Source organism: Schistosoma mansoni, chromosome W (assembly GCF_000237925.1).
Source record: "Schistosoma mansoni strain Puerto Rico chromosome W, complete genome".
NCBI lineage: Eukaryota > Metazoa > Platyhelminthes > Trematoda > Strigeidida > Schistosomatidae > Schistosoma > Schistosoma mansoni.
This window is the reverse complement of record NC_031502.1, coordinates 12221367-12238889: the sequence shown is the minus strand read 5'-3', so window position 1 is coordinate 12238889 and position 17523 is coordinate 12221367. Positions and strand designations below refer to the sequence as shown.

Below are 17523 nucleotides of genomic sequence, written 5' to 3'. Positions count from 1 at the left end.
TGCTCAGTACCCCGACAGTTAATTCAGATAACTCATCATGATTCACACAAACGCTTAAAACTAGCAACGTAGCAAGAAAAATTCATTTTAAAAGTGCTACATTCAATATCACGTGTACCCTGTGATGAAATATGAAGGCCAAAGGCACGAAATTCAGCGAAAGCATCTTTTATGAACGGGTTTATCACCGAGTTGTACGCTATATATATATATAGTATTAATTTCATGAGAAAATGTGAACAATGACGTAATAAAATAGTCTTATTACTAGGTTATGTAATGTAACTGATGTCAATTAGAGGTTGCGCAACTCCTACTTAATATGTGCGAATAAAAAGGCGGGCAAAATTATTTTGTTGACATAGAATTATAGTGTGGACAGAGTAAGATGAAGAAAGTATTTTCGTCACAATAATCAGATTCACTAATGGAATTAAATGAAATGAAATGATACTATAGTATATGAGAAGTAATTAGAGAAAGAGAGGAACATTTTCCAATGCAAAATCAATCAAATAAATTTAAAATAATAGTATGGATAATGCTTAAAGGCCACAATAAATAATTAGATAAGACATTCTTTCATACGCGAGAGTCAGGTTTTATTTCATTGATGGTAAGAGCTTTTGATTATTCAAATAGCTGAAGACGAAGAAACTTTGGTTGACTTGCACGAATTATATAAACAACCTTAGAATCTGAAAAATTCACATATTGTGATTTAGAACAACATATATAAGCGAACAAAGCTTGAATCAATCAATCATTGACCTATTTCCCATTATGTAACATTGATTCAAGCCTTTATTATTCTTATCACAACTAGTACACTTGTCATCACACTACCAATTTGTACTTTTCACTTATTATTATTTTTAGCTATGTAATCTATTCCACTGTTATCATTGACTCATAAACTGCCTTGATTGGCTTAATAATTTCGTACATGCTTATAAATATTACTGTATATTAGAGTAAAGCCTGATGAGGATCTAATCGAAAACAATATCGTTCGCTTATATATGTTGTTCTAAACCTTAAAATGAGCATATGTTTAAGTTGACATGTTGGCGTAGATTAAATGTATAAGAAAACTAATCGTTTCTTTCTCACCCTTTTTGAACCATACTGGCACATGTTTTCATATCCATATTAAAACAAGCCTATATATGTTGCTTCACAGTAGTTGATGAATTGGAAGATGCAAATAGAGGCGATCAGACGACGAGGCCTGATAATAAATTAGTTATAAAGAGATTTCTCGCTGAATTTCGTGTTTTTTATGTTTAAATGGAAACTCAATGCCTAATGAAGAAACAGTCTAAATATTATGGTAGATGTGCTGCTTTTAATAATAAACGTGGTTAGTAATAATTCCGGATCTAACTATTAAGTTGTGGTTTATGTGGATCGTATTTATAGTTACTGACAACGGATCAGCCTGATAAATAAAACTTAATATTTTGCAATCTTTTAAAATGTTCAAAACAGATAAGGTTCAGTTGCTAACTTGTAAATTAGGCTCTGTAATTTAAAGATGAAGCGAAGGGTTTTTAGCTATTTTGTTTTCTTAAAGTGTTAGTATATTTGTCTTATTTATCTCAGTGTCAATTATTTCCGGGAATTATCACGTTCTGATTTTATTGTGTGGTAACTTGTATATTATAATAACATGTTGGTCTTAGCAAATATAGACTTCAAACACCCATCATTTTGAATGATTAGTGGTAAAATTCGCCACCGATCAAGTCTTTATTAACCTGAAAATAATTCCATATTAAACAAATAGGCTCATTGTAAACGCTGTCATAGAGGTGCAAAATGGTCAAATATCTGACTTTTTATATTATTATTTAAGGATTTCCGATTGACAAAAACTAGTTCAGTAAAAGAGAATATAAACTTTTCCCATAAGATAACATCAGTTATTTCATAAAAGGATTCACCTCTTTTTAAATTCTTGTTCGTTATTGTAAGCAAAGATGGATAGTGGCTAGCAGTGGAATCTAGGACGCGCGTTTAGTCCTATTTGGGACTCGTCAGCTGGATGTACCTGCATCTCAGAGTTGATGTTCACTCTGGGACTGACCAGTTGCAGTCCTAAACATCAATGGGAAGATTCAAACAAGTAATACTAAGTGAACTTGTTCATTATTATTTAGAGTTTCTTAACAATTAAAACTGTTCTTTGGATAATAATCAATGTCATAATTTGTACAAAATGATAAGTGACAATAAGCATTGTTTAACAACTTCATTTTTCATTGTTTTTTTCTTAAAAAAACGTTTTAAACTTCATATAAGAGTAAACGATGGTATCATTAAAATCAAATGACCTGAATCTAAGTTAACAGACATAGGTGAGTATACAAACATAGAGTCATTTACTAATACTCTTCTAGCAATGACTAAAAACTATGATCAATAATCAAATAGATTCATGTAAAGACTTAAACAAGCTTCAATAGTCATTGAATAATACACATGCTCAAAATGTATGCATGAATGAGATAATTCCGTTGTATTCTACTGAAAAACACGAGTTTGGTTTATTGCTTCATGTTTCAAAAATAAAACTGGTTTAAACAAGTATTAACATTAAAGTAAGATGAAAGTTACTCATATCTAGTGAAAAAGATATTATTAGGCCGAATTCGGATGACAGGTATATATACATATATATTACATATGGGTATTTTTCATTGTGATTTGTCATTCTGAATAAAGTAAAAATACATAATAAACAAGAAAACTAAAAAATTGTAATAGAATAACTTTTAACTAATTATAAACTCAATAAAGAAATGATTAATTCAGATTGATTTCGTAGTATAGTTAAGTTAAATCTTATTTCATCGATTTTTTTTACCATTTTGAAGAGTAGTGTATACTTATCGATTATTCATTTTAATGTACTGCCGTAACTCCTAAGTTAATGGGTAATCTCTAGGGGCTTGTACATTACTAGATAAAAGTTTAAGAATATTCAAAGTTTACATATGATGAGTAAAGTGATTGAAAAAACAGAAAAGTATTTCATCTATTAATTTCTTCAATTGGAACTCTTCACTTTACAATGATCGAATACACAATAACTAATGCAATTAATAATCTATTGAAAATAAAATTAAACGTTGTTGTTTGCACTATATATAATCATCAGTGTACCGTTACACAGAAGAATAAAGAAGAGATTAACTTTTTAAATGTTTTTAGCTCATTAGTCATCAAATCACTCGAGACATACATCGGTAGAGCAAAAAGTAGGGTTCTTATTCATGTCGAGTAAATCTAACTGAAAATGACAATAAAACCACAACTTATCATTTAATATTATGCACGCTCATCACTAGCTCGATAAAAGACATGAAGCTAACTTCACAAGATCCTTAAAATAAATCAGTAAACAGGAAAAAATAAATCTACTGCTTTCCAAAGAAACTAGTACTAACAAATTATTGGAACAAATTTTATGTGTTCAGAAAGGGAATACCGTTAACTTTCTCTGATCTCTCAACCCAAGTTTTAATACTTAGCTGTGTTGTTCGAAAAAATATTTCTCTCCTTGGCTCTTGTCTGGACTTAATTGATATTTCCCTGACAACTAATCTACATTTGTTATAGTTTAACTTATGTCATCGAAATTTCACTGCCCATCTCTTCTCTAAAACCACGAAATAACTGGATTCATATTATTTTTAGAATATTACATTTCTTGCATTACAGAGATTAGTAGAGGAGGAAATTAAGTGGCTTATAATGAAGTAAATTTTTCACTTTAGTGGGAGTTTATACGTTTTTCCCTCATGGATATCCGAACATGAAGAGAGTGAATCAAAGCTAAAGCAAACTGCTTACATTAAAGATATCATCATGTAACCGCTTATACTAACACATTACTGAAGTTGAAGTTGTGACAATGAAAAATAAGACTGAATCTGTGTATCTAATTTTAATGAACTTTGGTCTGAGAAAGTAACTAATTGCTCGAAGTGTAATAATAAACTGGATAACTAAAAAAATCATTTGGCTAAATCATTTAAATAAAATTCACAATGGAAATAAAAAATAGGTTATATCAATTAAATAACTGTAAGTTCACAGAACATTGCTGATCATTTCATCTGAATTATATGAGCTCCGTTCTTGATGACGTTGAGACAGAATATCTAGGGGTCATATATTTCATTTAGATACCATTATTCAATGATATGACTTATTAATTAGACAAAAAAGCTGCTTATGTAATTAAAAGAAATTAGATTTCTCACAAGTTAATGTGAAATTTCAGTCAAGAACAAAATTATACTACATTGAAGAGTTGATTCTTTTTCTTTGGTATTTTTTATTTTTGTGAGGACATTTTATGGGTGAACTCGAGGAAGCTCTAAGAAGCTCAGAAAGAGCCGAAGACATTCCATCTAATCATCTTTTGGAAGAATATTCTAGAATCTCTACGTGTAGCTTCTTTATTAGACAAATGTTAAAACCCCCTGTATGCGGACTGGATTACTATAATGATGATTTCGTTTTTACTAAAAACTATAAATACCTGAGAGTTTTGTACCATATTAGACAATGTTTGGAATAGCATTCCTTTTAGTTGTCTTCTGTTTCCTCATTTGCGACTTGGAGAGTTCTAGCGTTCGAGTGCTTAAGATTTAAGAGGTATAGTAATAATCTAAGCTCTAGATTTAACAATTTCAAACTGAAATTAACTGAATCACTACGCGCTGACATAATAAGTCTATAACGTCTCATTTTAATTATGACAGAAAATTAGAAGCTATCTAATAAAATAAGTATTTGTTCGATAACAAATAAAATAAGTATATGCTTATTACTGAAGCAAATTTCGAAAGTCCGGAAACATATGACATTGTCTTGATTAGGTAGCTTTCAATTTATATTAATAACATGTTAACTACCATAAAGAATAAACTCATTTTGATTGAAATCGAATTGTTTACTTTTAAATAACACGAAAACACTTATGACTGAGTTACTTTATAGAAAATTAGTGATTTTGTATATTCACGTGATACTTTTACGTATATACTGACAAAACCTTCAAGTGTTGGTAATAGTATCTGAGAGTTTGTCATCTATAACAATAAATTCTTGGGATAAAAATTTAATTGATTGTCTAGTACATTTATCTGTACTATTACTACCAAATAAGTTAGTTCTGTTCTTCGAACGATCGTCACTCTTACCAGTCTCATGTGTTAAGTAACAAAGAGGTTTATGATTAGATTATCGAATGTTTTTGTGTATTTATAGTTTGACGTGTGGCATTTAGAAACAATTTAAAAATAATAAATGCATGAATCAAATAATTATTGGCTTACTCCGCATAGAAGAGCTAACGCTAAAAATAGATGCTGTTTCTGAGCCACTTTCATTTGTTTGAGATATCCATGCTGGATCTAAACTTGGACGATATGTACTGTGTCGGTCCTGTAAATTAGTTGTTTTGAAGGATTCACTTGCTATACGAGGTGCTGCTGGTGTTGACGAACGTCCTGTACGACGACTTTGGGATGGTTTCATGGTAGCTGAATAGTTAGGATAAACTATGTCATTAGGATTATGGCACTTCTGATTCATACCATTCGATAGTCTATTGAGATTATATGCAGACCTAGATTGGTTTAAATGATTGTTCTGATCATCAGGCATTGCCGCGTAATCTATAAAGAAAGTCAACAATTTATCGAATGTTCCGTTATGTAAGTTTGCTTCAAAAATCAAATAGTTCTTTGATTTGAAATGAAAGGAAATGTCTTCAGTGTATTCTACTTACATAAATGTTGTGGTGGATATGAATCACTCAGATAAATGCAGAGAGGTCAACTTTGTCATCGAATGTCGATTAATAATTAGCTTGTCCATAGTTTTTTATTTTCTCCTTTTTCATGTTGTGACTGTTCACTTAATCTTTTAAATGAGAAATACAGGTGAAGTTGGCCGAAGTGAGGAGTTTTTTCCACTTCTGCTGTATCAGTTTATGCCATCACCATGGCACCAGTAAAATGGTGATCTAATTCCCTCAATTCGACAAATGTATAGTGTTAATAAAACAGAATAACTTGAAGACAGCAACAGAAGCCTTACTGATATTTCATATTTGAAAAGTGTCAAGTTGCGCATTTTTACAACTTATACCATGTTTTGACTATCTGATGAATAGTAAAATTTCAAAAATTATTTCTCTTTCATATCTATAAATTAACATTCATTCGAGAGGTGATTTATTTTTACAGTCTTTACCTCGATTATGTTGGAATAAATGTACATTAGTATTTTTGTAGTCACTTTCCTCGTCTGTATTTCATTATAAACATATGGAATATTGCAATTAAACACTTGATCAAGTAATGTATTTTGGCTAATTACATATTTTACCTCAACTCTGTCATTTCAATGACTGAACTTAAGGATAACATTCCCAATTAGCTTTGTTGGTATGAGACAATTAATTAATTCAATAGAATTATTCATGAGATGATATTTACTTATGAACATGAACGAGGAATATAGTCTGTAGAGAAAGATAATGATTTGCATATGTTATAAAAAATTGCTTAGGATAAAAATAAATGGAAAGATTAGTAAATTAAGCATGTCGCCTAGTGAATAATATAAATAAGCTTTTCCATTAGATTCCTTTCTTATTCTGTCTTTATATCGCGAGACCAGGAGCAAGCTATATAGAATGAAACAAATATGTAATAGTAATTTAAGAATATTCGTTTACTTATAATAACTATTTCATTATCACAATCGAAACAACTCTTTGTATTATATATAAAAACTTTCATCTAAATTTGTACAAACAGTTTCACAGTAGTTAACCTAGTTGATTTGGTATTCAGGTAATCCTGGGCCTTAATTTGTTGTCTACTTTAAATCACATTCGATAGCTTTGATTTCGAAGATTAAGATGAGTTTGGTCTTTGTTAAAATTTTCATTTCTGATCCATATAAGCTACAATCGAAGTAGAATGACGTAATATAACTCTGATTGCAACCAGAATACGACTAAAAACGTGATTTATCAAGCTGAGAAATACTATTATGTCACATAATGGAGAACGTTGTATAGCTGAATGTGTGAAATGGAGTTTTTCCTATATTACTTCCAGACGTGAATATCGTGGGAAGCAAGACCGAGTAGCATACGGTTTATCTAAGGTCGAATATTTGGCAATAAGATTTAAATGTCAATTTTTAAAAAGATTCCAATGATATTCACAATTACAAAAAAATAGGTCGGAGAAAACCACTCGGCGAAACTCTGGAGAATCAAGTGATGAGTAAGTATATCAAGTCCGTAGTAGACGGATTTGACAAAAGATAAAAAGAACTACTGTAATGAAATCGCTTCATGATTTATTTACGAATCCGTAAATATGAATAAAAGGAATGGTGTGACATCTCTTCTAAATGTTGACTTGTCTTGAGATACAATCTATTTAGGAAGATGAATGCATAACCCCTTCAACACGACGAACAGCTGATAAGCAATATTGATGATTATTACAACAGTAGATCAACTTATAAAGAAAAACTTTTCAAAGACTTTATATCTCACTGTTTTCATAAAACAACTATCTTACTTTTATTGTCATCAAAATCTATGGAATCAGATACCATAGAATTTAACTGATAACCACTTATACTAGTATTCATCCATGTATTATTTCTTATCATACGGTTCCCTTTAAGTGTATTGCAATGATCTTGTTCAAATTCAGGTAATCCATCTACTTCAGTTGTTCCATTTTGCTTTGAGAATTCATTCAGTCGCCCCATACTAGAACACCTTTGCTGTGACCGTATACGTGAAAATGATCTGCGACGAAGATTACGCTTTAGATAATTACGAATTGGAACTAAAAATGCGAAGAGTTGAAAGGGATATTTTGTAATATGACGTAAATAAGTGTAAAATCATTCTGTGAAACATGAATTTTTCACTAGTAATCTGTAGGAAATTCTATTCAAAGTAACTAAGCAATCTCAAGTTAAGAGTAAACCTTCAATCTACATCTATTATTGTACAGGAAAGTTCTTTTTACTACAGACTTAGTCAGTCAGTCAGCTACAAAATAGGACCAGGCACATATATGCGTGGGTCCAAGTTGCCATACCATATTAGCACAACAAGATGAACAACAAATTCATAGAAGTAGTTACTCTAATGGTACTAATATATAAAAGAAAGATTGCGTATAAGGACATAATACAAGAAGAAAGAATTAGTTTGTAGAAAGAGAGGTATAAAATAATCTCACGGTTTAAGGGAAGACAAGGAGTGTATACACCTACGCCATTGTGATCGATTCTGAGCCATGTCAACCAGTCTCCAACCAATGGTTCCGATAGTCACACGGACCCCAACCAAGTAGTCTGCATCTACCAACATGGCTCACGCCAGAAGTTAGTGACTTCAAGCACTGATGCCACGTTTTGGTTTGGCCGCCCCTAACTTCCGTCCGTCTCCAACACTAGTCAGCATTATGCGCCCTGGTAATTGGTGTTCAGGCATACGCAACACGTGCCCCAACCATCTCAGTCGATGAAGATTCATCATCTCATCAACTGATTTACCATCATTCCCTAATACCCTACAGCGAACCTCACTATTACTTACCCGGTGATCCCAGCAGATGTGAGTAATATTTCTAAGACAGCTATGATCAAATACTAGTAACTTGCGAGTATCCTCTATTCTTAATGGTCACGTTTCGTGGTGATAAAATTAAACAGAACGAACTACTGAAATTAGTGCTTGCTAAAAATAAACGATTGTCTGAACATGGTTGCAGCAGACAGTCACCATTATTTGTTCGCTGAGCCGGAATACCAAAATACCCACCTAAATGTCTTTCTGTTTGGTTTAAGTTACCTACTTTGGCATTAAAGTCACCTGCAACGAGTACTATGTCTGAGTGTTTAGCTTTGTGAAGAAGTTCAGAGAGTTTTCTGTAAAAGTCATCTTTCACTTCATCCGGGCTGCAGTCAGCGCGAGCGTAAGCAGACATGACGTGAAGGCAACGACGTGTGTCTCTATACTTCCAAGTTCGTACGGAGCCGTTTAGCTGAACAACACATAGGCTACTGTTAGCAGGGAACCATTCCTAAAGGGCTTCTTCTACCCTCACATTAAGTGCTGTGCCTACACTCACAAGTTCACGACAACTTGCCGTCGGGTCTTTAGATAAACGGAAGTTGTATCTGATCGTCTCTCCGTTTTGACGAGGTGAGGTCAAGCGAATGACCACACTAGAATCCTGTATGCGTGTTTCGGAGACACAGCATACATCAGTCGGATGAGATTCTAGGGTCTTAGCTAAGGAGACCTGCAGGCCGATATGACAGGATACGTGCGTTGAAGATCCCTATGTGTAGTTTGGGGAGAGGTTTCAGTAGACCTGAGACAGTATTTCGCGCACTAGAATAGCTGGCTGTGGTGACACTTGAGGAGAAAGTTTAAAGTTGATAGTCGAGGTAGGAGAAACTATAGGAACAGAAGAGGGAAACTGACTTCAAACTGCTGAGCAAACTTGAAAATATTTCTAAAATAATCCAAAGGATAGGGTAAATCCTCTCTCTCTTATGCAGTCTCCAGATTTCAATCATAATTATATAACGCAATTTTAGTAAACAGTCAAAAATTAGGGTATGAAGTCAACAGAAATATTTCTAAAGATTGTAGAACATAGTTGTTTGAAATTAGTTAGCTCATTGTAAACCAAATAAATATTTTGGAGAACAATGAGAATTTAATAAGGCAAATCATTTACTGATTGGTCAGTCATGTTAGTTCAAGTTTCTTTCAAAACTTTACACTGATCTAACTATTTGCATTTATGAAGAGATTTGTGGAGATTGTACAATTTTCGTAGGTTAACTCAAGAACTGGTAATAACTAGACCGTCACTAGAAGCCTAGAAGGATTGAATGATCGATTCGTTTTACAATAGAACACTCATCAGTGAGCATTCACGGCCTGTCACCTGGAAGTTGAAACAATGACCTTTGGTCTAAACCCCTAAATTGAATATGATGAATTTCCAGGAAACAGGGAATTAAAAAGAACATACAATAAATGTTCTTTACTCATTGGAACTACATGTTTCTGAAATTCGCTTTACGTGAAATTAGGGTCAGATGTTTACAGTTTTCCTTACATTATGACCAAAATTATTGATTTACAGCATATAATGCTCTGGGAACACTTTTTCCACATCGTTCAGCTATTCAGTAACATGAGACAGTTTAAAATAATTTTCGTCGCAGACTTAAACTATCTGGTTAGTCCTGATTAAAGGTCTCTCAACAGTATTTATTTATAGCTAAACTCTGAACCAATTATGAAAATTCCATGCTATATTACCTTTGGAAAAAGGTGTCGAAATTTTTCCCTTCGCATTTTTAACTTTAGTCAATCTGTGAATTAACTCAGTGGTCACAGAATATTATATTTAAGACGTGCCTGATTACCAACGTGATCTTCTTTGTGATGACACTCGATTAATAAAAAATGTTTTGAAATTCAAACTATCCTAAAGAATTAAACAGCTAACAGATTAGACGAAAGTTTTCAGTTTGAAGAGTTACAGGATTTCGCAACTGTGTACGTGAAGAAAAGGAACATAATCTAAGCCTTAAACTTAGTATGTTTTTGTTTCAGGTATCGATGTAACCAATTATAGGTAAAGTACATTTGCTGAAGATTGTGGTTATTAAGAATGTAATCATATCACTTTGGATTTTAAAAACAAATTAATATTATCAGGGTGGCTTTAGTGAAAGCGCAAACTATATTTAAGCAGGCGTGATTGGTTTGAGTTATTGTATGGGTAAGGCTTAAAGAAATTCGATTGTTCACCCTAGACAACTTTCGTACAAAAACATAATGAGCGACTTCTGATTAATCTTATTGCTTGGTAGTAGACGAAGATGGACGATTTTCATCACTTATTGGATGGTTTTACAAACTTCACATGTTTGGTCATTCCTAATAGGAATTCGTGAATAATCCACCCTACGTTTGTTTGTCCACATACATGTAAGTTATCAAACAGATTGGAACACATGATTCAATCGTTTACAGGCTATTTATGCTTCTGACGAATCTTGCACACTATTTTTTTTTAATAATCATGACTTCAGCTGCATGGCACATCACACTGATAACTAAATTAAGTCTTTGTTTCAGCTCATAAAAATCTTTAGTACACAATAATAAAGATAGAATTATAGCCTTGCTACATTCGCATGTGTTTCTCAATATTGTATTCAAGTGCATTGATATCCTTATCAAAAATTCAAGTTCAATCTCGTTCCCAATGTTTACAAACTTATTTTTAATGAAGTTTATTCTGTTTCTAATTACGACTTTAGTGTAGATTTTTATTTGATAAAACCTTTAAAAAGAAAAATTATTTTCATTATGATGAACAAGAATGAACTTTGACACACTGTTACCATGATCGTGTTCAAACAGGATTTGAGTTCTTATTGACACATAAACGTTAGAAAATTAATATGAAAATTGTGTGTGTTTTTTGGCTAAGTCTCATTATGCTAAAACTATTTAATTGGTCTTAATGGTGTTACATAGATTAGAATAGTATCATGATTATAAGAACGTGGTTAATAATGATACGAACTTTAATTTTAGGCTAAATTCAGATTTTTCTATAAGATTTAGAATAAATAACTATTATTTCAATCGAGTTGACCGATTAGACTGAAAGTTCAGTTATTTAAGATATAGCTGACCACAAGTGCTGGTCAGAACAATTAGTACACCTAATGATACAAACTACTTCGATTTCGCCAGAAGAAAATTAGTAATTAAATTATGAAAATAAATTTCTGTAATGTATTTGATATTTAAATCCGATTTCTAAAAAAAGTGATCAGTAATACCGAAACTTAATAAATTAATTTTAACGATTGTATTATATTCCAAGCTTTAGTTGGTTTTTCAGGTACTTCTAGGTAAAAGCTTAAATTGACTACTGAAAGGGGAAAGAATTTATGAAATATTTTAAGAAAGAATTTGGTCTACTTAACTGCCTTGTATAAACTGAATAAAAGCCAATAATATACAATAAATAACTGAAGCAAACAAAACATAATCAACAAATGGGATTTTGAAACTGCAAGCAAATGTTTGATAAACGATAATGGAATGCGAAATTGTAGCTATAAGAATCCATAACAAAAGTATTAAGTTGAAAGATTTTTTCCTAAAATAAACCATAAATGCTTTTCAAATGAACAGCAAAAAAAATAAGAATCCGAACATTGTGAAACCGAAGTTAGACGCCAGGGATAAGGAAGCATGAGAATAAAATGTGATCTGGTTAGAGAAATAACGGAAAAGTGAATTTATTCAAATAACCTTCTGGGACTTAAAACAAGAAAGCATAAACGTCCAGAAATTATGCGAACTAAAGTGCTAACCTATTTTACATGTTTAAATTTGATTAAGATGTTCAAAGGTAATACCAAGCTCATATCTATCAAAGCAAATCCTAACTATTCAATACTTTAAGACAGTAGGAAGATTTGCTTATGTACATGTTTCAGGATGAGTAATTGTACAGTAGCTCTGAATGATTTGAAGATGATTTCCTCCGAAAACCTGTCTTATACATAGAATTATTTAATCCAAAGTAGTTTCATGGAGCTGCTAAACACTATTTTACTTAACACTGAAGAGTTATGCTGATACGAATGTTTAAAGTAAGGACCCGTGGTTTCTCTCTTGTAAACCGAAAGGTGTCATCCGCTTCTTGGCACTAGATGTTTGTGGATTCGATCCCACATATTATTATCCATATCTATACCTGAGGAATTCGGGCAGCTCTTCGCTCCCTGTTTTTAAAGGGTTCTTCAATTTACGTCAATCAGCGATGAAACAAATCTCTAAACTGCATAACTTTATTGCTTTAATGAAATGAAAATAAGAAAAGGTTAATGTTTAAAAACTCATAGAAATAATGTAAGGTTTAAAATTATTCATTTTTCATATAAATGGATAAGACGGGAATCTTATTAGCATATTTTAACACATATGTCAAATCATGAAGTACTTACCAACATCTTGTTCATGAAAACCTTTAATTAAATCTGCTATTTCTATGTGATTAGAAATCATTGCTTGTTCATAAGTTGTGTGTCCATTGAAATTTTTTATATTTTTATCGGCACCTCGAAATAGCAACATCCGAGCACAGGATTCTTGCCCGGTGTAGGCACATATATGAAGTGGAGTGTTGCCGTTTTTTGATGTTTGTACATTAATTTCAGCACCATAGGCAAGTAAAATTTCCAAATGCTGTACACGACCAAATCGACATGCCTATTTGGAATAACCAGGAGAATATTTGGTCAGAGGACTTATTTCATAACCATTATGAATATTGTTTAACAGTCAGCATACGTATGATTAACTAGTAAATGGTTGATATTTACTCGTGCTCAAGGTTTTGACTAATATTACCATAAACGCTGTGTGTTTACCTTTTCATCACCTACCCGATACCAGTAGGGTAGGTGTACATAACATCTTCAGCTAAAAACATCTAATTACTGGACATCTGAAGCTCTACAGGTTTTACAATACAACGTCTAGATGGTTATTTTCAATAGGGTAAATGAGTTAGAAAATCAAAGAAGATTCTCAATATGGCTTCAGAGAACTGATAGGCGAAGAATTTCAGAAATCCTATTACTAGTAATAGCAGAATGTGTATTACAAGAAACTCCATTTAAATAAGAGATGCTTGATGTTATGTGATATAATTTGTTTTTTATATAGATAGATGCTTTAAACTACCATTAGTAATTATGCCGTGTTTACCACACATAAAGTGTAGATTACTTTGTAGTGAACGCCTAGTGTTTCCTAGTTAATGCCACTATTGAAGAGAAATAGGTAAACTTTAATATTCTTATGCATAATAGACAGCTTCTTCAATATAATCTTTTTTACGTTCCTTCCTTGCACTAATGCACTTCGTCACTCAATCTGATACAGTCATCATAGGTAACTTAGAAAACCATCAACAATTAGTGATTTTCCAATCATCGAGCTCTAAACATTTTACTAGTCACTCTAAGAAATAAGGTTAATGAAACCTCTATAAATGAAGAAATATCATACTATATCAGACTGAAGAAAACTGTTTGAACCAAAGTTACTTTTGGCGTCATAAATCGTCCGCTATACAATTGCTTATAAGCACAGAACCAATGAGACGAAACGTTCAATTTTGTTCTTACTGACTGTACATCTATGTATAGACGTTTAAAGTAGATTATATAGAACCTACAGAATACTGTAATCACAGGCAACAACAAATTTCAATAACAAAATGATCTTTAACATTTTAAGACGGTCCAGAATAAGAAGATATTCACTGTAACTGTACAACTGTTTACCAAGTTGCTTGTATTTACAAAAACTCATTTTTCTTTTATTAGTAACTTGTTTACATTTAGTAAACAAATATCACAAAAGGTTTATAAACAAAATACTGCTAATTTTTCACATCAAGTCTAAATGCAAAGGTTTCAGGTCATCATTGATGTTCACTCTAGTGAAAATATTCTTAAACTCAAAGTTTAGAGACAGTTGATATCGATTTCACAGTCCAAAATGAATAGTTTTCTTTCATGTAACTATTCATAATAATGTTTGGCCTGATTATCTCAAACTAATTACGCATTTAGTGGATTGTTTACAATGATTTTACTGAGAGTGACTGAATGAAGAATGCTGTTGGAAAACCATACTACTTTTTAGAACTTAAATATATACATGATGTATTCTGTCGTGTCACCTTTATATTTCAAACTGAAACAAAGAAGTTGGCAGCGATGATTACTTCTATGGTAAAATTTTATGGATGGTATGTATGACAGTTACAAAACAAATGAACGTTCTTGTAAAAAATATGACGACTTTGCTAATATTTCCAATCATTTTGATTTCAGTAACTGTGTGGAAGTTGAAGAATAACTTTGAGCAAAATATATTGTTTTAACTCACTTGCTTAAGTTTGGAAAGTTAAAAGATGACTGATTTACTGCGAATGGACATATCTGGTAGCTAGAACATTAAACAACACAAAGTTAACCTAAGTAGCTCCTAAAAAGTTACCCTCCTTACATTAAAAGAGAAGGTGTCAGAACAAGATATTCCTCCTAGAATAAAATTGTAGCTAATTCAATAATGAAGAACACATTCAAGGGTTATTATTACCCTACAACATCACATACGTGATTTATTAATTTTCGAATAATACACTATTCATTCCATTCTCTATTAGCAGAATGACTGATGGATATGTGTTAATATATAAATGTTAGGAAAAACGTTACCATGGTGAAGTACAACAGAATTTATTACCACAAATGTATATGTATTCAACAAAGCCCCTTGGTATTTAAATCAATATTTACTTTTGTCAGTCATCTCCCTTTTTATTCTTTTCCTGTATAAAAATTTATTTCAAGAAAAGTGGTTTTTAGTGCTTACATTACTCCAGATGTGACAATGATCAAGAAAAATAACAGCCGTTTGATCCATGCGTAAATTGGCTAGCAAAGATATTGTCTGATAAGATATTTATGAGACATTCATTACGGTATATTTTCCACAAAACTCATACAAATTTAAAAATTACATAAATATAAAGCTTCAACAATACATTTGATGTGGATCATACAATTCCTGAATGAATAATTGGATAACCCCATTACTTTTTAAATAATATTCAACAAGATATGATAGTTTCCATGATGTATTAGTTATTTAAATAAATAAAGTGGACTGCCAAGTCCACTTCAGCCATTTTCCAAGTTTAGGACCTCTACTAGTCCACTGTTTCCACATAATTTTTCCTAATCAAAGGCTAACAGAATTTTAAAATGTCTATTTAACTTGTGGCAATAAAATACAAATATTATTGTAAGTTGAACGTTACAAGGAATAGTTCATGTGGCTTACTAGTCCCAGTCATAAACCATTATTCAATTAACTTTTTGTTTCATTGGAACTATTTGAAAACAGATTGCAATTATATTTTGACAGTACACTTGTTATTGTTCAGATAGAGTCCAATAACTTCCATAAAGAGTATTCAACATAGTAGTTTAAGGATAATTTTTAGGTAGTTAATTTGAAAAAAAACAGTTCACATTTATATTGGTATTGATGCCTTTTTAAACAATAAATATAAAAATGTAACCATGGATATTTTAAAATGTTAAGTAAAACTTAGTGACAATTTCAATTGGTTATGATATTCAAAACTAAGTCACCTGGTGTATTTCTTGTAGTCCTGCTTCATCTGCTATTCCAAGAGGAGAATGATCGAATAGCAATCGTTCAACACATAAAGATATTGTGTTGTTCAACACTGCATAATATAATGGTGTTAAATCTGCCTTATCTCGTGTATTCGGTGATTGACCAAGATCAAGAAGTACCTATAACATACATATTGTAGATAAAGTTAACTAACAAGAAGAATGAATAAAAAAATATATCAACGACTATAAGTTAGCTACCTGGAAATCTTTAATATCGATCCACAGCAGTCAGGTTATTTAGTTAGGACGCCAAACGGGATTACGCAGAAACGTAATTCAGTGAATTTGTGTTGAAATAACACAGATGAGATATTTCGATTTCCTGTCTATATTTTTGTAAATGAGGTCGAATTGCGCTTAGTAAAATTGAGTGACGATACAACAGTTTATTACGTAGGTTAATTTATGGAGAGTTCGTTTAGTTTAAATGTATCTCTACTAGCAGAAACAACTTGAATGATTATTTGAAATCAAAAAGTTAACAAACAGACGTTACGGACCATTACTACTTTACATATCTAAGACAAGATACGGATTAAAAAGCAGAATCTCACGACTTTAACTCACAAATAGTATCCATCAACAGGTGAATCGTTACCCAATAATGTATGATTGATACGTAAGAAAATTTTTGAAATAGAACAATATACATCTAATACTCTCAGTATTAACTTTACTACTGTTAAAAGGGTTGACGTTTGATGTCAGATTAATTACCTGAAAAGTTTGTTTAAACTGAATGACGTTCCGTTAACAATTGACTTCTACCACTTTGTTACCATTTCACAACCTCCCGCTTTTCATATGTTAAAGTTAGATATTTTTAGAAACCTGATCATTACTTATTTTTTCAAACTGAAGACACTTCAGTATCTTACCTGTCATAATCAATAAAACAATTCTTAAAACATCGTCCTACATATAGCGATTTAACGAAACATTGGTTCATTTAAAAAGAAATTAGTCCTTTGTTTTTCGAAACACATTTTTTTGAAAACGAACAAGAGTATTCACCCTAAACAAAATATAAATTTGTTTTCTATGTTGTAAACCATTACTCTATGACCGACGAAACAAATATATTTCATTCTACTTATCAAACTAGTCGAAGCAAAGAAC

The 17523-nt window shown here is 31.8% G+C and overlaps 1 protein-coding gene across 1 annotated transcript in view; it reads right to left on the bottom strand.

The window, feature by feature from the left end:
• The window catches only part of Smp_141910 (putative sh3 and multiple ankyrin repeat domains protein 1,2 (shank1,2)), a gene marked incomplete at both ends in the record, with an annotated part of 52120 nt that overhangs the window by 13020 nt on the left and 21577 nt on the right, over positions 1-17523 (bottom strand). Inside the window, 4 exons of the mRNA XM_018788561.1 lie at positions 5352-5693; positions 7623-7898; positions 13123-13387; positions 16354-16521. Of these exons, the coding sequence (XP_018654092.1) occupies positions 5352-5693; positions 7623-7898; positions 13123-13387; positions 16354-16521 (1051 nt within the window). The remainder of the gene's footprint in view (positions 1-5351; positions 5694-7622; positions 7899-13122; positions 13388-16353; positions 16522-17523) is intronic.